This window comes from Piliocolobus tephrosceles, chromosome 15 (assembly GCF_002776525.5).
Source record: "Piliocolobus tephrosceles isolate RC106 chromosome 15, ASM277652v3, whole genome shotgun sequence".
NCBI lineage: Eukaryota > Metazoa > Chordata > Mammalia > Primates > Cercopithecidae > Piliocolobus > Piliocolobus tephrosceles.
In genome coordinates, this window is record NC_045448.1 from 25,506,640 (window position 1) to 25,534,571 (window position 27,932).

General features: G+C 40.7%; 1 protein-coding gene across 12 annotated transcripts in view; it reads right to left on the minus strand.

Moving 5' to 3' along the window:
• Window positions 1-27,932, minus strand: part of DTNB (dystrobrevin beta) — a 301,137-nt gene that overhangs the window by 94,415 nt on the left and 178,790 nt on the right. For 11 of the 12 annotated variants that reach the window (XM_023230081.2, XM_023230086.1, XM_023230088.1 and 8 more), the window contains one exon: window positions 12,011-12,088. In XM_023230081.2, coding sequence (XP_023085849.1) covers window positions 12,011-12,088 — 78 coding nt within the window. Of the gene's footprint in view, window positions 1-7,717; window positions 8,221-12,010; window positions 12,089-27,932 lie in introns of those variants that run through there. The other variant, XM_023230089.1, reaches the window with a different exon arrangement.

Here is a 27,932-nt window from a genome sequence, read left to right on the forward strand (position 1 = left end):
TGTCACTAAAAAAAATACACAATGTCACTAAAAAAAATACACAATGTCAAGGCACTAGTGTGGAAGAGATGGATTTACAGAATGTAAGGACACTCCCCATCTGGATTATCTCTCCTCAAAGGACTTTAGCCACGAAGGGCAAGGAGGTACAGGAAAAACATCCTTCCAACAGCTCACTGTCTCATAGGTCGTGGCTTGACGCAATCAACTCTGTTTAAGGGAAAGAAACTAGTCTGTGCCTTCACTGTATTACAAGCTAATGAGAAAAAATAATGCTGTCCAATGAGGACCCGTGAGAGACACAAACAAGCCCAATGACATGCCAGGCTCTATAGGTTCTCTGGCACAGCCAGGTTATGGACAGAATGAAGGAGCTGGAGTGACATGGGGCTCTCTAAGAACTGCTCACCACCACTCACCTTTCCTGTGCATATCTACCCAGTGGGGTCTCGTCTTAATAAAGTAGTGGTGGTGATGCTATCTAAATTTGTCAAATGACCTCTTTCCCAACACGAAGTGCATGAAAAAAGTTTTTTGTTTTTTTTTTTCTTTTTGAGACGGAGTCTCACTCACTCTGTTACTCAGGCTGGAGTGCAGTGGCCCAATCTCAGCTCACTGAAACCTCCGTCTCCCAGGTTCAAGCAATTCTCCTGCTTCAGCCTCCTGAGTAGCTGGGATTACAGGTGCACACCACAATTCCTGGCTAATTTTTGTATTTTTAGTTGAGACAGGGTTTCACCATGTTGGCCAGGTTGGTCTCAAACTTCTGGCCTCAAGCAATCCAGATCCACCTACTTCGACCTCCCAAAGTGCTGGGATTACAGGCATGAGCCACCACACCTGGCCTGCATCAAAAATCTTCACCAAATAAATATCATATTGAACAAGAAAACATATCTAGTCCTTCCACTTTCTTCCCTCCCGACCCCCCCCCATTTATGTTTTCTTCCTGAGTAAATAAGCTCTATGAGGTTAAGGACTCGCCATCAATCAATGCTTGGGTTTAATGTACATAAAATTCTAGTAATCGGTTAAACTTCCTACTAGTTACTCATGTGAAGGGCAATGTAATATTATGTTTACACATAATATGTATAAAGTAGAGGAATAATACCTTTCTTTTTAATTTCCCCGCTCTGAATGGAATAAGCAGGCAGTACTAGTGATTTATTTGAAATAACTGAAAAAAGAAAATCCCTTTCCTAGCAGAGGAAGTATTAATTAAGAGGCAAGCAGCAGCAAGAAGATTTTGACAGACGGAATCCATTTTTGGCCCAAGCCTGGGGAGTCTACACCCTCAAAGAGCTTATAGTCTAGAAAGGCATTGAACAAACAGCTACTATGATACTATGATATGTACCAGACGCTGTGGCTCACAGAAGACCACATAATACAGTTTTAGGGTGTTAGGGAAGGCTTCCTGGAGAAGTCAGAGCTAAGATGAGAAGGAAGAATTAGATGACAAAGAAGAGAGAACAAAGGTGAAAAGGATGGGGAGGTCCTTCAGGGAGAAGTGGCATATGCAAATGCCTGCCTGGGGCATTGTGAGAGGTCCAAGTGCTTCTGAGTATGGATGCTGAGAAGAGAGAGTAGGATGAGGTAGGGTTGGAAGGGCTGGCAAGGGTCAGCTCAGAAACAAGGGCCTTGTAAGCCACACAGAAGAATGGGGGTTTTAGCTTGTAGAACTGTGTGGCCATCAGCTACCTATGGCTATTTAAATTCCAATTCACTCCAATTAAATAAAATTAGGCCAGGTATAGTGGCTCATGCCTGTAATCCCAGCACTTTTGGAGGCCGAGGTAGGAGAATCACCTGAGGTCAGGAGTTCAAGACCACCCTGGCCAACATAGTAAAACCCCACCTCTACTAAAAATAGAAAAATTAGCCGTGTGTGGTGGCACACACCTGTAGTCCCAGCTACTCAGGAGGATGAGGCAGGAGAATTGCTTGAACCTAGGAGGTGGAGGTTGCAGTGAGCTGAGATTGTGCCACTGTACTCCAGCCTGGGTGACAAGAATGAAACTCCACCTCTAAATAAATAATTAAAAATTCATTTTCTCTGTCACATCTCAAGTACTCAACAGACACATGTGGCTAGCTGGCTCCCATACTGGTTAGCACAGAACAATTCCATGCTACTAGACAGTGCTGCAGCAAAGAAGAGCCCCTGGAAAGTTTTAATTGGGATAACAACATAATCAGATTTGCATTTCAGAAAAACCCCTGCAGGTGCAAAGAAAAGACTAAATTGGGGGTAAAGTGGGGAGTAGACTGGAGATTCCCCAATAAGATCCACGAAAAAGTTGAGAACTGTACTGATTTACTTTAAGTGTTTGCTTTACTAGCTACAGTGAGCTGAAATATTTTACTAGTTTGATATTAAGAGGAGTGAAAAAAAATCTCTGGTTAAACATAGTACGTCTAGGCTGGATCAGCACGGGAATTTCAGCATTCGGAGATGTTTGTTCTACGTGCCAGGCTGTGGCCCATCAACATCGCTTGACCGTAGCAACTACACTGAGTCAACTTCTTAGGAGATAAGGTCAAAAGGTATTTCAGTGAAAAGCCCCAAAGCATGTGTGTGTAAAAATGTGTTTTTAAAAAGTGCGTGTGTGTTCATGTGTGTATCAGAAAGAGAGAAAGAGACATTATATAGTGAGAGAGGAAGAGTCTGTATGGGGGCTGCTAGGGAGAAAAGGGCATGTATGCATGTCAGGTTCTACTGGTCATTTGTTGGCTCTAAGTATTTGTATCCCTTTTGCTGGTGTGAATGTGAGATTCGCTGGAAGAATCTGGAAGACAAAAACGATGGTCTGGTTCCCAACCCTCTTCTTCTGGCACAAATCCTCCTCCAGTGTTTTGACCAAAGGGACCTTACCTCAAGCCAGGAAGAAATCTGAAAAAGATCCACACTTTTCCTTGCCCCACCCATATCCAAAATTTACAAAGCTCGTCTTCACTCCCGGCATCCCACAAGCATCTCAATCTGAACACGACAACATTACACTTGAGATCTTTTTCCCTGAGCCTGCTCCTTCCACTTGGCTCTGCCGATGGTCTACGATGGATGTGATGCTTGGTCATGCTCAGGACCTCAAGCCTCAGTCCAATGCAAAGAAGCAGCAAACTATTACTTACTATGCTTCTGTCAGCTTCTATTTTTCAAACTAAGGTATTTAAGTATGGACTTGGAAATACTCAAACTTTCTGTTTGTACCAATCTGAGTTAGAACTGGTGAAAGGTTTACCTTAAATGCTTCAGTGGAAATGGAATCTAATCCCAACCCAGAAGCAGCTGAAAACTGGCGGTCTGCCCAGGCTGTCAGACAGGCTCTGGACACCTGCCAACATCAAGGACCCTGCAGTTCTCTAAGATTGTGTGTTAATTTTCAATTACTCTGCTTTTCTGTCTTAAAAATAAAATAAAATAAAACACTGGAGAAAAAACTATTCTTGTGTTGACTTGGTAAAATTCTCACAAAGACTTCATATATGTTAGCTGTTTCCTGAAACCATCATTAATTCTTCTTGCTTTTCAAACAAACTCTATTTTTCTCATTTCACAGGTAGGAAGAGAATCTGTGCACTGAGTCCACATATGGATAGTTTCTGACATGACCACTTTTGTTTTGTTCCTTTTCTTAGTTTCCCCCCAAAAAACTATTTTTTGTCCTCGGTCTTAAAAAAACAAAAAATAGTGATTTTTGTCATTCTACTGTATTCTGTAGATAACAAGATAAACTCTTTTGTCACCCAGTGAGAAAGCCATTTTCATACAGGCACTCATTGTTTCATTGTGCTTTGCTTTATCGTGCCTCACAGATATTGTGCTTTTTACAAATTGAAGGTCTGTGGCAACCCTGAGTTGAGTAAGGCCACTGGTGCCATTTTTTCCAACAGCATGTGCTCATTTGGTGTCTCTGTGCCACATTTTGGTAATTCTGACAATGCTTCAAACTTCTCCATTATTATCATCATATCTGTTATGGTGATCTGTGATCAGTCATCTTTGGTGTTACTATTGTAATTGCTTTTGAGTGCCGCAAACCACGCCTACATAAGATAGCCAACTTAATCAATCAATATGTGTTCTGACCGTTTCACTGACCATCTCTCTGCCTCTCTTCTCAGGCCTCCCTATTCCCTAAGACATAACAATATTGAAATTAGGCCAGTTCATAACCCTACTATGAAGTCTAAGTGTTCAAGTGAAAGGAAGAGTTGCATGTCTCTCATTTTAAACCAAAAGCTAGAAATGTTCAAGCTTAGTGAGGAAAGCATGTTGAAAGCCAACACAGGCTGAAAGCGAGGCCTCTTGTGCCAAACAGTCAAGTTATGAATGCAAAGGAAAACTCTTGAAGGAAATTAAAAGTGGTACTCCACTGTACCCAGAAATGATAAGAAAGCAAAACAGCCTCATTGCTGATGTAAAGTTTTAGTGGTCTGGATAGAAGATCAAATCAGCCACAACATTCCCTTAAGCCAAAGTTTCATCCAGGAAGGCCCTAACTCTCTTCAATTCTATGAAGGCTGAGACAGGTGAGCAAGCTGCAGAAGAAGAGCTGGAAGCTAACAGAGGTTGGCTCATGAGGTTTAAGAACAGAACCATCTCCAGAACATGCAGGTGCAAGGTGAAGTGGCAGGCGCTGATGGACAAGCTGCAGCAAGTTGTCCAGAAGATCTAGATCAGATCACTGATAAAAGCAGCTACACAAAACCTGCAGATTTTTGATGAGATGAAACTGGCTTCTATCAGAAGAAGATGCCACCTAGGGCTTTCATAGCTAGAGAGAAGTAGTCAATGTCTGGTCTTAAAGCTTCAAAGGACAGGCTGACTCTCTTGCTGGGGCTAATGCAGCTGGAGATTTTAACTTGAAGCCAATGCTCATTTGCCATTCTGAAAATTTTAGGGCCTTTCAGAATTATGCTAAATTTACCTTGCCTGTGCTCCATAAATGGAAGAATAAAGCCCAGATGACAGCACATCTGTTTACAGCATGGTTTACTGAATATTTTAAGCCTACTGTTGAGACCTACTGTTCAGAAAAAAAGATTGCTTTCAAAACAGTACTGCTCATTCATTGAAAATGCATGTGGCTACCTAAGAGCTCTGATGAAGATGTACAACAAGATGAATGTTGCTTTCAGGCCTGCAACATCCATCCTGCATCCCCTGGATCATGAAGTAACTTTTTTTTTTTTTGAGATGTAGTTTTGCTCTTGTCACCCAGGCTGGAGTGCAATGGCACAATCTCAGCTCACTGCAACCTCCACCTCCTGGGTTCAAGTGATTCTCCTGCCTCAGCCTCCCAAGTAGCTGGGATTACAGGCATGTGCCACCATGCCCAGTTAATTTTTGTATTTTTAGTAGAGACGGGGTTTCACCATGTTGGCCAGGTTGGTCTGGAACTCCTGACCTCAGGTGATCCACCTGCCTCGGCCTCCCAAAGTGCTGGGATTATAGGCCACCACACCCAGCCAAGAAGTAATTTTGACTTTCAAGTCTTATTATGCAAGAAATACATTTTGTAAGACTATAGCTGCCATAGAGTGGTTCCTCTAATGGAGTCTGGGCAAAGTAAATTGAAAACCTCTGTAATGGATTCACCATTCTAGATGCCATTAAAAACATTTGTGATTCATGAGAGGAGGCTAAAATAAACATTAATAGGAGTTTGGATGAAGTTGATTCCAACCCTCATGTCATTCTAGGGGTTCAAGACTTCAGTAGAGGAAGTAACTGAAGATGTGGTAGAAAAAAGCAAGAGAACTAGAATTAGATGTGAAGCCTGAAGATGTGACTGAATTGCTTCAATCTTATAATAAAACTTGAAAAGGTAAGGAGTTACTTCTTATGGATAAGCAAAAAAAGGGGTTTCCTGAGATGGAATCTACTGGTTAAGATGCTGTGAACATTGTTGAAATGACAAGGATTTAGAATATTATGTAAACTTAGTTGACAAAGCAGTGGCAGGGTGTGAGAGGACTGACTACAATTTTGAAAGAAGATCTATCGTGGGTAAAATGCTATCACACAGCATCACATGCTACAGAGAAATCTTCCATGAATGGGAGAGTCAATTAAAGGGGCAAACTTCATTATTGTCTTATTTTAAGAATTTGCTGCAGCTATCCCAATCTTCAGCAATCACCATGCTGCTTAGTCAGCAGCCATCAGCATTGAGGCAAGACCCTCTACCAGCAAAAAGATTAGAACTTGCTGAAGGCTCAAATGATCATTAGCATTTTTTAGCAATTAAATATTTTTTAAATTAAGGCACATACTTTTAAAATACATATTGCTACTGCACACTTACGAGGCTATAGTATAGTGTAAGCTAAACTTTTATATGTACTGAGAAATTTAAAAGTTTGTATGAGTCACTTGATTGCAATATTCACTTGATTGCGGTGGTCTGGGACCAAACCTGCCGTGTCTCTAAGGTATGTGTGTACTATTTTATTAACTCATCTCTTAATTTGGTCAGGTTTCTACAGTTCGGAAATAATATTTATACTGTGGCATCTTCTGATCTTCAACAACTGCTTTTCTTTCTTATGAAGTATAAATTAAAGTAAATATGCTATGATAAAATCTCGCCCTTACCTAAAAGTGCTAGCAATTAGGACTACTCAGAAATATAGGCTCAAATATTTACCAGTTCCCCATCCAAAGATGGTATTATGTCCCAAGTCAATACATCATCAACAACTGAACCAAACAGAATAGAAAGAACTATTTCTATTTTTGAGAAAATATTATTTGTTGAGAGAAATAAAAGTGGGGTGTTAGGGAAAAAAGACCTCTTCTAAAACACATCTATGCAAAGGGAGGTGTGATATAATACATAAAATAGTTTTTTTCAGAAGCCACCCAAAAGAGAAGCCCATAGTTGTAATTTCTGAGTACCTCTACCTTCTCTAGGGACTATGAGCCAATCATTCTGAATCTGTGTTTCCAGAGTGTTCTAATTCCTAGGGTTGGCTTTCTTCCAGGCTTGTCTTACTTTTAGCCTATGTTTTAGTTTTTCTCTGCTAAGTTCATTACCACTCATCCATTTGCTTGGCTGCTACCAAAATTTTGTTGCTGTTGTTTCTTCTTCCATTTTTCTTTGTTCTTGTGAGTTTTTACTTAAAAAAAACAAAAAACAAAAAACCTCTTGGCTGTCATTTTAGTGGTGTTTCAGGATGAAACAGGCAAATGTGGCTTAATATGCCATGCTATTTGTTACTTTCCTTTTCCCTACGTCTTTAAATTGCAATTATCCTATTTGCAGATCTTTACCTTTGTATACTGTGTGTGTGAGTGTTTAAAATGCATCATTTGGTTCATGGTTTAATGGGTTAACGAATCACAAAAGGAGATGCCTAGGCCTGGTCCAGATGAATGAGTATAAATTGGATACCCTGGACCTCGTCCCTGTCACAGGAGGTGGCTAAGACTCCTGGGAAAGGTGTGAGAGCATCGGCAGTTGTACATGGATGGCTGCCTTATGTGAAGAAGGAAAATTCTGGAAGTGGAAATGTATATGGGAAGGCTGGCGTGTGTGCATGTGTGCACACAGCTATGTGCTAGGTAGGAAAACCATGGTCTGCTAACAACTTCCGTTATTTTTCTTTCCCGGGATTTCTCTTCTTCTACTTCTTCTTCTTTCTTCTTCTGCTTCTTCTCCTTTTTTTTTTTTTTTTTTTTTTTGAGAGACAGGGTCTTGCTACGTTGCTGAGGCTGGAGTGCAGTGGCTATTCACGGGCACGATCATAGCTTACTGCAGCCTCAAACTCCTGGGGTCAAGCCATCCTCCCACCTCAGCCTCCTCTCTCTCTCTCCTTTTCTTGACAGTATACCCTTCTTTGGGGGAAATTCTTCTCCCTCTGCTCTGATGCCATAGCTCTAACGGGCAGGGCCCGTCACATACACCAAGGATGGGCCGTAATGCAATCCAGAACATGAGAATCCTTCCTTGCGTTTTTCTAATCCAAAGCACAATCCCTGAAGGAGCAAGGCTGTAGGTAGGTGTGTGTCTGGAAGCATCAGCACCTTGGGAGCAGCTGTTCTGCAGTGGTGAGGAGCAAAGAAGGCACACAGAGAGAGGCAGCTCAGAGAAGGAGGGCTGCCTGGGGGCATTCCCGTTGCTTTCGTGATCAGTGTACTCTCCTGCTCTTCCCTTTCTGCTTTTTGCCTTTGCTTTGCCTTTTAAGGTTCAATTTTAATACCTGAAGCTAAAGGAGACATAATATTAATATACCAGCTGAATGCACAAAGCACAAAATTGCATATTGAAGGCTTTTGTTACTTCCATAGTTATACGAAACTGCCACAGAATTGTTAAGCTTTAAGTATCCATAAACAATTACAGCTAAAGTTTTAGAAGACATTTAAAAATAAAAAAACATTAGCATCATTTTCCATATTCGTCTGAATATAAGGTGACTTAAAATAATAGAACAGTACAGAGCATAAGAACACAATTCACATTCTGAACCCTGGGGAAAAATAGGTCTAGACGCAGGTCTCGGAGGAAATTGGACAGGGGAGGGGTATTTTAAGCCTACGTTTTAAAGCTTTGAAAAGTTTTTTCTTGTTTGCTTTTAAATGTACTATGTAGATGCTTTCAAAAGAAAGTAAATTTCAAGAAACTATTTAGCCTAAGGCAAAGACAAAATTTCTTTTCAGTTATAAGATATCAATTTAGGGATATTAAAAGATTACTAGGGAGGGCAAATCCCTATAGTGGAACCTCTCAGGAACATGATTTATGGTATCTCATATGACAGTCATCATCTCTGCCATTTGTAAGGTCTTCTGTGAAAAGTAAAGCTTACATTCAGATCATCTTTTATTTGGACTAACAGCATTACTTTTGGCCACTGTGATTATCACTATTTTTAAATGCACTGCCTATTAAAAAGGTAGGAACTAGAGCACTTAAAACTTTTCCTGCATTTTTATCGCCGTGCATGTTGTTGTCTCATTCAGTGATTGACGTCTTAGGATGAGTTCTAAAAGAAACCTCTTATTCTGAAGAGTAGCTGCTCTATCTCCGTGAGCATTCCTGTCTGGGCAGAGAAGGCTCTGTGGCCAGCAAGACATGCTGGGCTCCTGGCTTCCATTAGATTCTGGCCACACAGGTCTGTCCACATTCAGAGCAGGGAAGAAAAGCTGAGGAGTCCTTAAGAAAGCAAGAATACTACCTGGAAATTTATACTATTTGGTTACTGGGGCCATGAAAAGCCAAGTCTATGAATTAGGTAATTGGTCTCCACATGGTATATCACAATCTCATACTGAATATAAATGGAATCCCCTAAAATCTTGGGGGCTGTATTGGTAGGGTAGGAGCATTTCATTCCTATGGAGCCTCTACTCAAGTAATTGTGCTTCTTGATCGATCGGAGCTCAACCTTCTTTTCTGGTCTGCGCTCTGGCTGCCTTTGGCCTGCTGGTCAGCCCTTGCAAAGTTTACGATAACCACCTCTAGGGTGGGCTAATTCCACCAGAAAGAGGTGCTGGCTGAAACGCTGACTTTAAGATGAAATATTAATCCAGGCTATAGATTATCTGAAGCAGCTTTCAAAAATGCCAGATACCATTCTGTGACTGGCAATCACAGCTGGCTACTTACACTGAAGCCTGGGGGTATAACACAGCAAGCCCAAGGGGTAGTCCTCTACAGAGGTGGTTATGATTATGACTGCTCCCTTCTTTTAGTTCTCTCAAGCAAGAAAACATTGTCCAGAAAGCCATGCTCCTTCTAACAGCTTCTAGCAGCCACATTCAGCTGTGGTCACTGAATGTGGCACATATAACACATGGCACCCCACCCCCAGTCACTGGGCACCAAGGTGTACACCCTCATGTACTTGGGTGACTTAGCATGACAGAACTAGTAAATGATGAGAAGAATTCAGATGGGAAATGCTACTGAATGAGATGGTATTCTTATAATTAACATGAAAACTATGACCTGAATTCTTTGAATAGGCCACCTTATCTGCCTGGTTTTGAAATGGAAACATCTTTGATCTGGAGTCTGGGTTTGAATGCCATGGGTGTTTAACATAAAAACCGAAGTCCAAGGGCAGCAGGGGTTATCGTAATATCTAGGTAGGTGGGACGGGCTTAATTGCTTTGTATTCGTCCATAAAAATTCCTTTCCTGCTTGAGAGGGCATTACTGGTAAATCATTCTGTCTCTTCCTCACTTATTCTCACATTCCAGTTTACTTCCTAAGTCATAAAAATAATATATTAAATCCTCACATAAACCCCAAAAGGTAGATATTATTTTTGTCCCCATTTTAGAGATAAAAAATTGAAAGCAAGGCCAGGTACAGTGGCTCATGCCTGTAATCCAGCACTTTGGGAGGCTGAGGCGGTTGGATCACTTGAGATCAGGAGTTTGAGACCTGCCTGGCCAACATGGTGAAACCCCATCTCTTCCGGAAAAAAAAAAAAAAAAAAAAAATTAGCTAGATATGGTGGCAGGTGCCTGAAATTCCAGCTATTTGGGAGGCTGAGGCAAGAGAATTGCTTGAACCTGGGAGGCAGAGTTTGCAGTGAGCTAAGATTGGGCCACTGCACTCCAGCCTGGGTGACAAAGAGAGACCGTGTCTCTGGGAAAAAAAAAAATTAAATTAAAAACGAAGACGAGAACATTTCAAGGTAAGCAAAGAGCCAGCATTCCAACTCAGAGTCTGGCTCAAGAGTCCATGCTCTGGTGCCCTGCACCACTCAGCTCTGCCCAGAAGCAGTGGCCTGACTCTCTCACTGCTGGAAAGTGCCCTAACAAGGCTAAAGGCAAGCACTCTTACCTGGTCAGGTCCTGGGTCTCCATGCAGGTAATGTATTATCAGGCCACTCTGGTTTATTAAGTCCCTAACTTCTCTCTTCAGGGTAGTCCTACACTTTACTCCTTAGCTTCCTTGTCAGGCTACTGCCCAAACTTGCTTGATGATAAGAATCAGCTGGAATAAAAATGTAGCTTCTCAAGATCCTATCTTTAGAAATTCCAATTCACTGGGTCTGATGTTGTCCCAGAAATCTGTTTTCAACAGGTGACCCAGGTGATTCTTCTCATCAGTCAGGTTTGAGAAACATTGCCCTAGGAGTTTTAGCCAATGGGAACAAACATCATTGTCTTAAGCACTATGTATTACATAGTCAAAATTTCTATAGCGTTTCTATAGCTGAATTAATCCAAAGCAATCGGTACATATGGCACAAAATGGTTTTTTTTCCAGGAAGGACTAGGGGGTGGGCTGGAATGTCTTTGTGGTTTTCTTGTTTTTGAGTGATGACTGTTAGAAAGAATTCTTTAATGGCCGTGCCCTTGAGGGAGTTTTTGCATTGCTCTTGTCATGGAACAGCTTATACCAAATAGAAAGCCACTTTATATAATTCTTTCAAGTCCTGCCTGAGAAAATTTTTGGAGAAGAGCAGATTAAATAAAGAGGAGAAAGAAGTACACAGTTCTTATTCCTTGAAGGCCCCTAAAGCAAACTCCTTGCATAACCAAAAGAGAGACACTAGGGCTTTTCAACTTAAATGTTTATAGATCATATACAGAACGATTTAGGAGAAAATCTTATAAGGGATTAATTCAATTTACACCGTCCAATCAAAGAGCAAAAATGATCTTTGACACTCAAAGAATTCAAAGGCAAAACTGTTGAAACTCATGACTATCAAAACATTGTTTCAGGTTAAAGAACGGATCTGAAACATGCCTAATCTGCGCTGACACTGTCACCACTGCTTGTCACAAATGAAGTTTCCACCTGAGGCACCACTGAAAGCCAAACTTCAGTTGCTGTATTTGTGAGTCAGTGGGGGAAAAAAAGGAAAATAAAAAGTAGAAATTAAGATTAAAAGACAGCCAAAGGAAGAGAAGGCAAACCAGTCCTTTCTGCCCAGTGGAACAACCTGCTTTTCAGGCCTCATTTCTGAGAGGGGGCACCGCAAATCAGTAGCAAAGGCCAACACCCAAGTCGAAGGCACAAGACATACGTACCTCTTGGTGGGAGTGGGCACTCCAGAGGACATGTGGCTAACCACGGTGTCATTCATATTAGTCAGAGGGCGAGGAGGACTGAAAGAAAAGACATTTGCCTTATATTAATAATTACCAACTAGGGGAAACAAGGGAAACGACGATAAGCATGATAAGAGCAAAGGGACCAACGATCGTTTGCAGTAAGCACAGCGGGACCCAGGCAGAGTGCGGTAGAAATCGATACTTCAAGCCTAAGTAAATTCAGCAAGAGGTTCTCTCTCACAAAGCCACAGGGCCACTGAGCTGTGGGTACCAGGAGAAGCAACTGATCATAAACACACTACTACAGGACATAACTTCGGTGGCTTTTGCTTTGTAGTTTTAGTACATAAGAATTTAAATTCTGCTCCTTAGTGAATTTCTCTACATTTTAGGTACAACATTACTAGGTGTCTGGCATTCATCGTATATTACAAAGGTCATAACATCCAGGTGCATGCTGTTCCTGAGATTTGGTTAGAGCTCACTGGTTTCCCTCAGACTTAGTTTGTAAACTTTTAACCAAAACAAACTGTTACATACCAAATTCAAAAATAAGACTCTGAAACAAACTTTGATTAATTCTCTACTAGAATCTTAACAACAAATCCAAATTTTACACCTATACCCTAATTAGAATGTTGTCTTTTATAACCCCTAATCCAAACTTAAACTTGAAGGTTAGCATTTTTGGCAACTCGTCTTTAGGTGCAGGTTTTCTGGACTCAGGTTTGTCCATTTCTCCTTCTTGTGAAAGTCCTGAAGGAATGAATTGAAGCTTCTCAAAAAGGTGCCAGGTATCTTGCCTTCCAGCCATTCTTCAACCCCTCTCCCTCCCTACTAGGTTCAGCTACAAAAGGGTTCTGTCTTGCATCTGGAATCAAATGACTATTGCTAAATACTTCTCCTGGAAAATTTCTCACTTCCTCTTTTAAACTGGAAGAAGTACAGTCATGTGCCGCACAATGATGTTTAGGTCAATGACAAACCACATATATTTTTATAATAGGTTGCAATACTGTATTTTTACTGTACCTTTTCTATGTTTAGATATATAAATACCCTTGTGTAACAGTTGCCTCCAGTACAGGTTTGTAGCCTAGGAGGCTACATACATACACAGAGTGTACTTATACATACCTTGATGGTTGTGCCTGCTGCAAACCTAGGCTACACCATACGGCCTAGGTATGCAGCAGGCGAAACCACCTTGGTTTGTGTAAGTACACTTTCTGATGTTAACACAACACAAAATTGTCTAACAAAGCATTTCTCAGAATGCATCCCCCACTGTTAAGTTATGCATGATTATACTTCTCAGATTTGTCCATCAAAAGCATAAAACTGAAGCCGAAAGTCCTCTCATATTTAGGTGCTTGGGAACTAACTACCTTCTGGTTTCTCCTTCCGTTTAAGGACAGAGTCAATTGTGTATAACATTCTTGGAGAGGTTATACTTAGCAATTCTTGGTGACTATTAAGGGACCACAGTCTTTATTGTTTTGCAGGTTTCATAGTACATTCAAATAAAAGCTCAAGGGGAAATCTTTCAGGGAGAGCCAAGGAACCCAGACATTAAAGAAGGATCTCTTCCTCTCTCCATCTCTCTCTAGGTATTTTTTTTTTCTTATTAAACCAATTGCATTTCTGTGTAGGGATTTTTAAAAATGATGTTTCCATTTAATGGAGAGGATCCGAGATGGAAAAAGTAATTTGCAGGGAACATATTTTGGTCTCTTGATTTTTAAGCCATAGTACTATGCTTATTGTTCTACATTCCTCCCTTTGTGTGGTAGGTCTCTAAGTAAGACACTGAGAATTGAAATGCGCCTCTCTAGGATAGAAGTCAATTCCCAGTTATTTATCTGACTACCTGTCTTCAGACAGATATCTACTTAGGTCCCAAACTTTCAAGACTATTAATGCTAGTGGCTGTGCTGAGTTATAGTCAATTAATTGGTTGTTTTAGGTTGACTAATGATGGAAGTGAACACAGAGATTAGCTTACATTTAGTCCTATATTTATATTTTTGCCTCTGGTTCTTTTATATCAATTGCCCAACTGAAACAAGGAGACAATCCCTATGAAAGAACCAAACCCAGCACAACAGCTTTCTGGTCCTGGAAAGACAATGGGCTTTTCTTTAATGTATTATTATTAGCAATCTATTTCCAAAAGAAGATAAAGACATTTTCACGTTGCTTTCAGAACTAATATAGTTACCTGCTATATACATTTTTTAAATTTTTAATAAATAATAGAGACAAGGTCTCACTATGTTGCCTAGGCTGGTCTTGAACTCCTGGGTTCAAGTGATCCTCCACCTCAACCTCCCAAAGTGCTAGGATTACAGATGTGAGCCACCATTCCGGGCCACCTGCTATATTTCAATATTAAAGATATCACTGCATTCAATTTCCTTTTTGGTATTCTCAGAGGAAAAATGAGAATAAAAAATTCTAATTCCTAGAACATAAATCCATGCAATAAAATTTCATGATTTGTAACAATATGGTCTGATACCACAAACATCTTTATAATCACCAATATCTCTTGGTATATATCATGTTCAACTATTATAGCACAAATTTCAAAGCTTCTTCTCTAATACTCAAAACCAGACAGTAATGGTTATATAATAAACTATAAATTAATCGTAACTGACCCCCAAATGTCACAGCCTTTCTGAACTCCTAACATGCTCTGCTAGAAAGACAGGCATATGTCTGCAGTTTAAAATGAAAGAAGCACTTGCAAACTTAGATGAGGTCTTTACAATAGAACCTCCACTAGAGCCACAATTCACCATGAAAGCCAACAGCTCAGATGCATTCTTAGAAGGCATAACATGGCCTGGGGAACATAGTGAGACTCTGTCTCCACAAAAATAAAAAAAAATAAAAAATAAAAAATTAGCCTGCTGGCCAGGCACAGCAGCTCATGCCTGTAATCCCAGCACTTTGGGAGGCCGAGGCGGGTAGATCACAAGGTCGGAAGTTCAAGACCAGCCTGGCCAAGATGTTGAAACCCTGTCTCTACTAAAAATACAAAAATTAGCTGGGTGTGGTGGCGGGTGCCTGTAATCCCAGCTACTTGGGAGGTTGAGGCAGGAGAATCACTTGAACCCGAGAGGCGGAGATTGCAGTGAGCCGAGATCACACCACTGCACTCTAGCCTGGGTGACAGAGCAAGACTCCATCTCCAAAATAAATACATAAATAAAATAAAATAAAATAAAATAAAATAAAATAAAATAAAATAAAATAAAATAAAATAAAATAAAAATTAGCCTGCTGGCTGGGCGCAGTAGCTCACGTCTGTAAAACTAGCACTTTGGGAGGCCAAGGCAGGTGGATGGCTTGAGCCCAGGAATTTGAGACCAGCCTGGGCAACATAGCGAAACCCTGTCTCTACAAAAAAATACAAAAATTAGCTGGGTGTGGTGGTGCGCGCTCACAGTCCCAGTTACTCAGGAGGCTGAGGTGGGAGGATCACCTGAGCCCAGAGAGGTTGAGGTTTCAGTGAAACTGAGACTGTGCCACTGCACTACAGGCTGGGTGGCAGAGTGAGATCCTGTCTCAAAAAATAAAAAATAAAAATCAGTCTGCCATGGTGGCACGTGCTGTAGTCCTAGCTACTCAGGAGGCAGAAGTGGGAGGATCATTTGAGCCTGGGAGGTTAAGGCTGCAGCGAGCTATGATTGCACCACTGTACTCCAGCCTGGGTGACAGAGCAAGATCCTGTCTCCCCGCTCCGCCCCCGAAAAAGAGTAATACACTAAAAATGACTTCTGGCTCAAACAAACATACAAAACCTTCATTGTTCTTGTAAGACATAACTGAAAAGAGTATTTCCAGGTGTAAAGCAGACATTAATGCTACAAATTATAGAAACTTAAAAAAACAGAATTGGCACAACTTATTAGATTGGTTTTGCTGATTTTTAACATTTAAAACCAGTTGAGTACCTTGAGCACCAGATATTCTGTATCTGTATCTTCCTTTGGTACAGATCTCAGCAAGGTATAGGCACTATTGAGTTTCATGATACTGAAATGGCCACCATCTATCACATGCTCCAGAAATGTGGGAGGTTCCTTCTTTGTTAATAAGATATACCATTTTTTCGATGGGATAGAAGCAGATGATGATATAGGTAGAAAGTATCTGGAGGTCAGTAGAGATGGTTTTTAAAAGACTTGGCAAGAATTTGGTACTTCTTAATTAAAGGGAAAGCATCACTGTTACTGCGTACCTACTAACAAAAGATTACCTTTATTTCAATGACCTAACTGTATATAGATGGAGACAAATATGCAAGCAAGTCATCACAATGCCATGTAATGAGTGCAGCAATGAAGTATGGTCGGCCCTCCATGTCTGTCGGTTCAACCAACTGCCGATGGAAATTATTCAGAGAAAAAGTTTCACAAAGTTCCAAAAAGTAAAACTTGAATTCACCATGTGCTGAGTACTACACTGAATCCTTGCGAAGGATGTGTGTGTAGGCATTGTGTTAGGTATTACAAGTACTCTAGAGATGACTTAAAGTATATGGGAGGATGCACATAGGTTATATGCAAACACTATAAAACTCAAGTTTTATTTCAGGGACTTGAGCATCCTTGGGTTTCCGTATCTGTGGGTGCTCCTGGAACCAACCCCCATGGGTACCGAGGGACGACTGATAGACCAAGTGCTGAGAGCCACAGATGAAGATCAGGTACTTCTGCCTGGAGGAACAAGGGGCAAGAATCGTCACGGAAGGCTCAGAGAGGAGGCATCATTGAGAAGAGTTTTCTGGATACAGAAAAAAAATTAAGAGAACCCCAGATAGAAATAGTATGTAAAATGGCATAGAAATCCAAAAATACATGAGAAACTGGGTCTAACTTATTTGCCTAAAGGCATCTGAAAGGGAGTAGCTGGAAACACATCTAGAAAGCTAGAGGAGAGCCAGGATGTGAAAGGAGCTTGTCCTATCACAAAGTGAGAGATCTGAACTTTATATTGCAGGCAGCAGGGGAAGCACTGAATGTAAGTCAAAAATCGATGTGACCATCACATCATTTTAAAAGCTCACCCCAGAATCTTGCAGATGCTGGTCTTTTATCAAAAGTGTGCATGGGAATCATCTGAAAAGCTTTCTGTAAGATAAGATACCCAAGCCCTACCCTCAGTTCAGTGACTCTGAACTTCTAGAGGTGAGGGGAATCTTTCCCCCATATAATAAATAAATATATCATGGAGGATATATTTAGAAGCAGGGGAATGGAAGCTGGGAGGCCAGGTAAGAGGTTATGGCAGTTGCCCAGATCAGTGACTATGAAGATGGATGGTGGTACTGAAGATGGGGGCGAGAGAAACGGAAAGCTATTGTGAAGACAAAACCAGTAAGAGAGGATGACTGATTAAGTACACAGGGTAGGAAGTAAAGAATAAGAGATTTTTACCTTGGCTACTGGGTGGTAAAATATCCGAACCAGAAAACACAGAGTAGGTAACAAGATCTGAGGTTGGAAAGGAGGAGGGATGGGTAGACAGAATGAGCAGGAAGGTAAGAGTGAATAGGATTTTAGTTTACAAATGGTTGGGTTTGAAGTACCATTGATAATAAGTACAGGTAAGTGGATGTCTAGAAAGCAGTTGAAAATAGAAGAATAGAACTCAGATGAAATGTCAAGTTTGAAAATATATGAGTGTCATTAAACAGTACCTGTTCATTTCAGTATTCTGAACACTAAAAATGTGCATTTACTTACGTATTTATTTATTGTTTTGAGATGGAGTCTCTTGCTCTGTTGCCCAGGCTGAAGTGCAATGGCGCAATCTCAGCTCACTGCAACCTCCGCCTCCCAGGTTCAAGTGATTCCCCCCTCTCAGCCTCCCAAGTAGCTGGGATTAGGCATCTGCCATCATGCCCAGCTAATTTCTGTATTTTTTGTAGAGACAGGGTTTCACCATGTTGGCCAGACTGGTCTCGAACTCCTGACCTCAGGTGATCCATCTGCCACGGCCTTCCAAAGTGCTGTGGTTACAGGCGTGAGCCACCGAGTCTGGCCGAAAACGTACATTTATATTTACTGTTTTTAGGAGAGGTAGGAGCGGTCTGGGGACCTGTGCAGTGAGAGGGTGGCTTAAATAACAGAAACAGAGGTTCTGGTTATTGGGGAAACACATCTATTACAAAGCACAAATTGAGCTTACTGGTAGAAATAATTTTTTCATGCAGTTCCCTGGTGGCCAGACCCCTCCAATTCATTCTGGCAATGCTCTGAAATACAGACTAACTAGAAATTAAAATTTCTACAAAACCTCTCTTAAGGGTTTTTAAATCATCTGTAAGAATAGACGAATAACTTGTACCTTTAAAAATATTTCAGGACAGATTATATATAACTGTGTATTTATTTCATTTATCGGATATTTGCCTATAATGTGGCAGGCACTGTGCTAGCTTCTGGGAACAAAAACTAAAAAGATGAAAACTTACGACTTACAAAGAAGAAAAATTTAGAAAAAATAATTATAATACAACGTAGTAAATACCTAATAGAAGAAAAACTGCTATATGCATGGGAAAATACTGAGATTAGCTCATCCCATAAAAAAAAAAAAAAAACATATTTCTAGAGTGTTAAAGAGTTAAATAGAAGCCAGGCATGATGGAGCACACCTGCACTCCTAGTTATGCAGGAGGCTGAAGTGGGAGGATCATTTGAGCCCAGTATTTTGAGGCCAGCCTGGGTAACACAGCAAGACTCTGTCTCTTAAAGAAAAAAGAAGACTTAAATATAGATGTTTAACTATATAAATTAAGAGAAAATATATAGGTCTATGAATAGGGAGGATTTTCTTAGCTAAAAACAATGGAAAAATTAGGAAAACATCAATTAATTTGAATTGTTAAAACTATCAGAAAAGAAGGAAAAAAAAATTTGAGGAACTACCTGAACAAATGTGAAACAGCAAAAATTAAATGCCTAACACATACAGGATTCACACAAACTTACAAGAAAACTACAGGGATTCCAATTAGATAAATGGGCAAAGTAAACATATGTGTTTAAAAGGAAGAAATACAAATGACTCAAAAGAAATTTTTTTTTTTTTTTTGAGGCAGAGTTTCACTCTTCTTGCCCAGGCTGGAGTGCAATGGCACGATCTCGGCTCACCGCAACCTCCGCCTCCCAGGTTCAAGCAATTCTCCTACCTCAGCCTCCCTAGTAGCTGGGATTATAGGCATGTGCCATGAGGCCCAGCTAATTTTGTATTTTTAGTAGAGACGGGGTTTCTCCATGTTGGTCAGGCTGGTCTCGAACTCCTGACCTCAGGTGATCCACCTGCCTCAGCCTCCCAAAGTCCTGGGATTACAGGCGTGAGCCACTGCGCCCAGCCTAAAAAATTTAATTAAAAATTACAGGCTGTGCACAGTGGCTCACGCCTATAATCCCAGTACTCTGGGAGGCCAAGGCAGGAGGATCGCTTGAGCCCAGGAGTTGGAGACCAGCCTGGGCAACATGGCAAGATCCCATCTCTACAAAAAATTAAAAAATTAGCTGGGTGTGGTGGCACATGCCTGTGGTCTCAGCTACTCAGGAAGCTGAGGTGAGAGGACTGCTTGAGCCCAGGAGTTAAAGGCTGCAGTCAGCCACGATCAAACCACTGCACTTCAGCCTGGGTGACAGAGTGAGATCCTGTCTCGGGGTGGGGGAAAAAAAAATTACAGACCACTTTCTCTGGGAAAAATAATGATCTTCTTAAAAAGGCAATCCTTAAGAGTAGAGAGGATTTTCTGACATAGGTCCTTAATTTACTACTAGTCAAGAGTGAAAGTAAAAAGTTAAGCCAAATTTCTAGAAAGCAATTTGGCAATATGTCCATCAAAGATCTTAGAAAACATTCAAACACTTTGGCTCAGTAGTTCTCTTTCTAGGAATCAATTCCAAAGACTAATTAGAAATGCACAGAGAGATTTATATTAACAAATATTCAGGAAGTGTTATATATGATAGGATAATTTTGAAATTATCCTAAGTGTTCAAATATAAGGAAAGGAAAAGTAAACCATGGTATATCCATAATTACAGGATATTATGCTGTCATTAAATAATAGTGCTTATGAAGACTTTTTGATTACTTGGAAATAAGCTCAGCATATAGAAGGTAACAAAGAAGGGCAAGATGACAATGATAGCTGACAATTATTGAATGTTTGATATCTATCAGGCACTTCAGAGCTTTAAATACATTATTTAGTCTATCTTCACAATTGTCATATAAAATCATTTATATGTACACACAGCACACTCAACTACATAATAAGCATAAAATGAAACATCTGGAGGAAATATGCTCAAATGTTAAGATAAGTGGAATTATGGGCAGTTTTTCCTGCTTGTTTATACTTTCCAACACTTCTCCAACCTTTTCAGTTTAATTTTTCCTGATTCTAAGAGAAAAAGATGTTTAATGTTAAAAAAGGAGTCAAATTTCTAAAGTGAGCCTATATTATTATCAAGAAAGCAAACTGAGAAGGAAAGTGTTATATGAGCATGCATGCATGCGTGCGCGCGCACAGACACACACACACACACACACACACACACAGGAAGAGTGAGGGGGAGGGAATGAGGGAGGAGAAACTATGCTGTAGAAGTTTGAGACTTTTAGTAGAAAACCTGTGAAATTGTTTGAGTAGATCCAAAGTTCCACAATTTCCCCACATCGTTACCACCATCACTTCTCAAAAATGAGAGTAAAGAAAACACCTTAGACCAGTCTAGATGATCTCCTCTACTACACTGTAAGAAATCTGTGATATTTTTACCATTATATTTGAAGTATCTGGCATAGTATGAGGCACAGAGTAGGTACTCCTTAAATATTTGTTGCTCATGAGTCAGCGCCATGTTGTGGAATATAATAGGAGTAGAGCGTGGGTAAGAAGTAATCTATTATATTTAGGTGTGGTGAGACTATTCTCCAAAAATGGGATAATGACATTATTTGCTGTTATATTTGGTGGATGTATTTGTAGCATCTGCAGCGATAGTAGGCTTTTTTCCCCCTTCACAGGGAACAGTGGCATATTCTTTTCTACTTAACTCTATTAATGTCTACTGCTTGGTCTGTCATTTTTTTTCTTCTACCATATATGACTTGGTGATAGAATCAGCAGAGTGGAGAGTGTCTTTACTAATAATAGCAATATTTATTGAATGCTTACTATATGGCTGACTAAGTTTGAACATTTTCCATGGATTCACTTAGTTACACTAAGCCAATGAAGTAGATACCATTATCTTTATTTTACAGATGATTAAAAAAAAACAAAAACAAAAACCGAGGCATGGAGAAAAGTAATGTTTTTGAGACCACAGAGCCAAATCATGGAAGCAAGAGGATTTGAACCAAGGCAGTGTGGCTCTGAGTGTGTGTTCTCCGTCATTTGAGAGTACTGTCTACTATCTTTCACGGGTGCACTTTCAGGAAAACATTTAAGGATATTTACTCTACAAAAACAAAAAGCCATGACATTAACAGCATGATGTTAGATCATAGTTCCTGCCGTTTCTATAGGAAGATAAGGCAGTAATAGTTGCAGAGTATAGTTTTTGAGTGATTTACCCTTTCCCCATCAAATTATTAGAACTCCTAAATGTCCTAAATGGCTCTCTGAACGTAAACCATCAGGCTTCAGATCTTATCAGGATGACTTTAAAATCTAATCTCCATTTCAAAGATCTTCTAGGTTTCTAATCTCAGCCTAGCAAAATACATACATTTAATGAGCAAATTATCTATTCTATAAACCAGATTGTTGACTAAAAAAAAGTTTAACAATGGGCTTAAAATCAACATTGAGTGTTATGACTCATTTTGGCTTTTTGAATTGACTTATATCCGGGGTAAACAATGTCTGGATAGGAGTCTCTAACCAAGGATGTGAAAGTACAATACTGATGTTGTGTAGACAAAATTTCCACTTAAAATTGCAAAGTTTTAAAGATGAAGGAGTAGGCTGGGTACAGTGGCCCACACCTGTAATTCCAGCACTCTGGGAGGCCGAGGCAGGAGGATTGCGTGTATCCAGGAATTTGAGATCAGCCTGAATTACATAGCAAGACTCCATCTCTACTAAAAATCAAACATTAGCTGGGTTTGGTGGTACACACCTGTAGTCCCAGGTACCTAGGAAGCTGCTCAGGGAAGGACTGCTTGAGCCTGGGAGGTTAAGGCTGCAGTGAGCTGAGATCACATCACTGCATTCCAGAGTGGGTGACAAAGTAAGACCCTGTCTCAAAAAAAAAAAAAAAAAAAAAAAAAAGGAGGACATGAACAAAGCCAGCTGAAGCCTGGAGGACAAGTGAGATTTGGGGTACCTGTCAGAGCTGTCCCTTTTCCCCAGGCCCTTTGATAGAGCCTCTTCTGTGAAAAGTCATGCAGACGGCCACGTACTTAACCCTGCCCTTTACTTTTAAATTTATTGGCACATTAGCTCTTTCCACAGAACATTTCTTTTAGCTGTGGAGGTTAAGATTAGTGTCCTGCAATTCTCTTTTACACAGACAGCTGTCTGCTAGCCATGCATTTGGGGACCTTTAGCAGATTTTTGGGGGGTCTGTTTATTACTACTGGTGTGAAAGGGGAAAAGAATGTATTATGCCCTAGTGCTTTCATTTGCTTGACTTCTCTTTTTGTATTCCCCATAATAATGCTTTACAAAGGAGGTAACCATTTTAGCAAAATACACTTAATCTCTTATTAATATTTTTGCAGCCAGCTATTTCGCCCTCAACCCTAGACACCTATGTTACTTCTGAAAATATCTTCCCTACTCACTTGAATCAGACTTTTTTCTTCTTTTAGATGATGAAGCAGATTTCATCATACTTTAAAACAGACGCAAAACCCACACTATAGACTACTTCATTCTTATTTTTTTTTTGAGACGGAGTCTTGCTCTGTTGCCCAGGCTGGAGTGCGGTGGCGTGATCTCTGCTCACTGCAAGCTCCGCCTCCCAGGTTCATGCCATTCTCCTGCCTCAGCCTCCCAAGTAGCTGGGACTACAGGCGCCCGCCACCATGCCTGGCTAATTTTTTGTATTTTTTTGGTAGAGACGCGGTTTCACCGTGTTAGCCAGGATGGTCTCGCTCTCCTGACCTCGTGATCTGCCCGCCTTGGCCTCCCAAAGTGCTGGGATTACAGGCATGAGCCACCGCGCCCGGCCTAGACTACCTCATTCTTTTATCTATCAAACCTCTACAGTCTCCCATCTCTCTCCAGCAAGCTGTTCTTCTTTTGCTTCTTCTAAACCCCTGCTTTCAGCCCTTCTCCCAGCTACTTATTGTAGAATGTCCTTCATGGACTGGTCAAAGTTACACATTTTCTCACTTCTCTTATCAGAAAAACAGCTCCTGAAATTTCAGTAGCTCTAGAAAACCTTTCTAGTTACAAGCTCCATTTAAATAAACATGGGCCATAGTATGCAAACAAACAAAAATCCACGGCCTACTCATGCCTAGCACTGTTAGTGGTTTCAAGACAAAACAAAACAAGTTGAAGACTGTCCCTGCCCACAAGAAGCTTATAATCGGTCCTCATAATCATGTCATAGCAACAACAGATACGCTTTAGCTTAATATATTACAATTTTTAGATCAAATCCTATATGACGATAATTTACAACCAAAAACATGTAAGATCATTTATAACAAAGACTACAACTTATTTCATTTGATATAAATAAAAACCAGTACAACAAAATAATATGAAAAATCCTATGAAGTTAACAGTTACAGGATTTGTTGTGTATTTTGCATACATTTCTTTACTTTTGCAGCATTGGGGAGAGTTGGCGGGGGGAGACAGTGCCTAAGCATTTGCTGAGTGTGAAAATGCATCAGCACTGAGCCAGGCCCCTCAGAAACATTACATGAATTCTCACTACCACTCATGGTGGTATTTTGCAAATAAACAAATAGAAGTCAAAGAAGATAACGTGTTCAAGGTCACATGGTAGAATTAGTATCGGACACCACTTTTATCTGCTTCTAAAGCCACTGAATAGATCAAATCCACAAACACTCTTTTATTTCAGGCATCTCTGTATTATCCAAATGAATTTTTCGGATTAGAGTTCTCAAGAAACAGTAAGTTGTCAAGTTTGAGAAACACCGCCCCAATTCAGGACTACTAGCTTCAAATCTAACTTGAAGTAGTTTAAGCGGTGAGGGGGAGCAGGGGGAGGAGGGGGAGTGTGGGGGTGTGGGGAAAAGGAACTTATTGGGCTCCATAACTAAATACTAACTAAATTCATAACCAACTTCACGAAGGTAGGGGTGCAGCTGGCTTCCAGGATATTGGAAGGTCATTAGGACGTTTACTGTTACCTTTGCTTAGATCTCATTTTGGGTCAGGCTTTACACATGCCCCACAGTTTTTTATGCTTAAGAAGAAATAGTTTCTGCCTAGCATTTCACAGCTTTACCACTGGAGAATAAAACCTCTTCCTTCAACCCAATTTGAAAATCCCCAGCAAAGCCTCTGGCCTGCCCTGAGTCACTTGTCTACTCTGGCATTCAGCAGGCCCCATGCTATGACTGGTATTCCTCCTGGAACATCACATTTAGCGCTGGGAGAGGAACAGGTCTCTAAGGAGAGAGCACTGTTCCCAGAAAAAAAAAAAAAAGGGAGGCTACAGAACAAATCAACAACAAAAAATGTTCACTTAATTAAAGATTAACTTTCTTCAAAAGAAAAGTGTCAAATGACAGTGCTTAGGGTGCAGGCACTTCAGCATCTCTGCTGCACAATGCGTTAGAATGAAGGTGGTATTTCTCTTTTTATTTTTGAGTCAGTGTCTCACTCTGTCACCCAAGTTGGAGTGCAGTGGTGGAATCTTGGCCCACTGCAACCTCCACCTCCCAGGCTCAAGTGATTCTCCTGCTTCAGCCTCCCAAGTAGCTGTGACTACAGGCACACACGCCACCACACCAGCTAATTTCTGTATTTTTTATAGAGATGGGGGTTGTGTCATGCTGCCCAGGCTGGTCTCGAACTCCTGGGCTCAAGTGATCCATCTGCTTTGGCCTCCCAAAGTGCTAGGATTACAGGCATGAGCCACTGTGTCCGGCTTTCTCTCTCTCTTTGTAGTTACTACTACTCTTCAAAAATTTGTGGTTAGAGACCTATTTGTGGACCCTTAAGTGAAAACAATATATCATCTAGAAAGAAAACCAGTGTTCTTATTATTCCATTATGATGAAGAGGACATAGGGATTACACTGATCTAAAATGCTGGTAGCTGCAGCTCTGGTGAAATATTAAGGAGCCCAGGTGCTAAAAGCCCTTTCAACTGGATGATTCTGGTGTGGACAGTGTGGATCATTCTTGATCTCCTTGAGTAGCATGCTCTTTGTCTATCTCTATGTAATGGACCAACCATTTCTTGTTACTTCACTGGGTTCTATGGTTATCTGCCAAAGCAAAGAAGTTAAACAAACAAGGAAAAACACCTTTTGGAAAACCACGATGTTAAAAAAATAAGCATTTGGTACTGTAAGTGTAGCATAAATATCATGTTACATACTTACAATGAGGTTTCTGATTTCTAGGAAGTGCATTTAAGTTTACTGATCATGTACAATTAATTAACCAATTTGCTAATATAAAAACTCCTCTACCAACAGACATATATGCCTCAATTTATATTTGTAGCAATTTAGTATAGCCATTTGTGGTATGAGACTTGTTTAATGAACTAATTCTCAGGAAGGAAAAGTTTATCACAAATGCATTCACCACTAGATAGTGTCTAGAGACACGGAGAGAAGCCAGATATCTCGAGATCTCTAGCTCTAGAAAGGGACAGTATTGTAAAACGAGACAGAAGTTAGGAAATTAACTATTTAACAGTATTGCTCAATTTAGCATCATTATGTTGAAAAAGCAGTCAAGAGTCTTATAAACTGGATCATCTAATCAACAGAAATGTATTTTTTTATTTTAAAAACCTTTCCATGATGAATCCCTCCTTCCTTGTTCTCTTTGTTCATTAAACTTAGAAAGTCGCTCCTACTTTACATAGATGCTAAGCCCTGTATTTAAGAGGAGAAAAGATGGCATCTTAAAAGCTTTGACAAGTTACTGCTCACAGAGGGGTCAATGAAATGCGTGATACAGGGTCATTTCCCGTCCTGTTCACACAGTCATTAACTGCAATGTTTTCCAAAATGTAAATGAATTCACTGCTACAGAAGACAGGCTGACTCTCACATATTCTTTCCAAACAAGAAGAGATACAGTGGGGCTGGGCGCAGTGGTTCACGCCTGTAAGCTCAGCACTTTGGGAGGCTGATGTAGGTGGATCACCTGGGGTCAAAAGTTCAAGACCAGCCTGGCCAACATGGTAAAGCCCTATCTCTACTAAAAATACAAAAATAAGCCAGGCATGGTGGTGGGTGCCTATAATCCCAGCTACTTGGGAGGCTGAGGCAAGAGAATCGCTTGAACCCAAGGCAGACGTTGCAACGAGCTGAGATTGCACTACTGCACTCCAACCTGGGTGACAGAGCAAGACTCTGTTTCAAAAAAAAAAAAAAAAAAAGATAATAGTGGGCTGTCCCTAAAATAGAAACTCCCTGGGAAGTTTTAGGGGCTCCAGCATCTTGCCAAAAATAAACATAATCATTATCAGCCCAGCGCTTAAGGTAGCAAAAACATAAAGGCAAAGAATAGCTATTAAACGTTTACACTCTGTAGCAAAGCCTTCTTTCTCTACAGATCTGGCTTCTAATGCGTTACGTTGCTGTCGTCTCTAAGGAAACAGAACAATCACATAACAAAGGGTCTTCTCTACAAGGTAGTCTTCCCCACAGAGCATTTTGGGAAAAAGGAGGCACAAGAGGACAACTCATTAGAAGGCAAACACATATCTGCTCTCCACCAGCAAGTCCACAAAGCAGTCAAATGACAGGACAGGAAGACAGAGGTAGCACACAGTGTAGGTACCACTCCTTGGAAGCTTAAAAATGAAACACACCTACTTGCAAAAGAATTCAAGTCTTGCTGCAAATCCGTAGCCTAATGAACCTGGTCAGCAATTCCATTCTGATGAGGACTTTAAGGAGCACTCCCACCTCCTCTCCAAGGGCCTCTTCTAATTGCCAACTCTTGATAAGAAAGTAGCCTGCAGGACTGCGTCTGCCAAGCAAACTAGGTAGGTAGCTATCAGGAGGTAGGGAAAACCAGTAAGGCTTGATTTTTTTGTTTTGCTGAAGAGGAGTTAATGGGAATGCAAGCAGGGTGAAAAAATAGGACGATGGTGTCTGTCTACCGCTTTGATGCAGACAGCTCCTTAATTCATAAAGGCAGCTTATCCCAGGGCAGCTGAAACAAAAGGGCTATCCAGTGCGAGCTGCTGAGCAGGCTCTGATGGATGTCTCTGGCAGGGTAGTCCCATCGTGAGACTGTCTCTGCCACTCAGAGTCATTCTGTGGCCTCTTATTTATTTCATGTAGTCAATAGCTCCTAAAACTGTGTTCCTGGTTTCTATCCCCACTGCCACCGTCACATTTCAGCCCTCATTTGGCTAGTGTTACTTGAATATTCTAAGTTTTCTATTGGTTCATGGGTGTCCAGGGAACCTTTCTATTGTTGCTTATCTGATTTCTCGCAGCTAAAATTACTTTCCCAAGCACAGCTCTCATCATGCCACCATTCTGCCCCAAATCATCAATTCTCAACTAGTCTCCCAAATTACAACAAAACTCTTTGTCTGTGTAGGCACCACCCAGAGAGCACAGCCTCAGTCTCCCAGGGCCTCTTCACTCTCACCACTTCTCCCCCTTCCTACACTGTTCAAACACAGGTCCAGAAAAAACAAAACAAAATGAC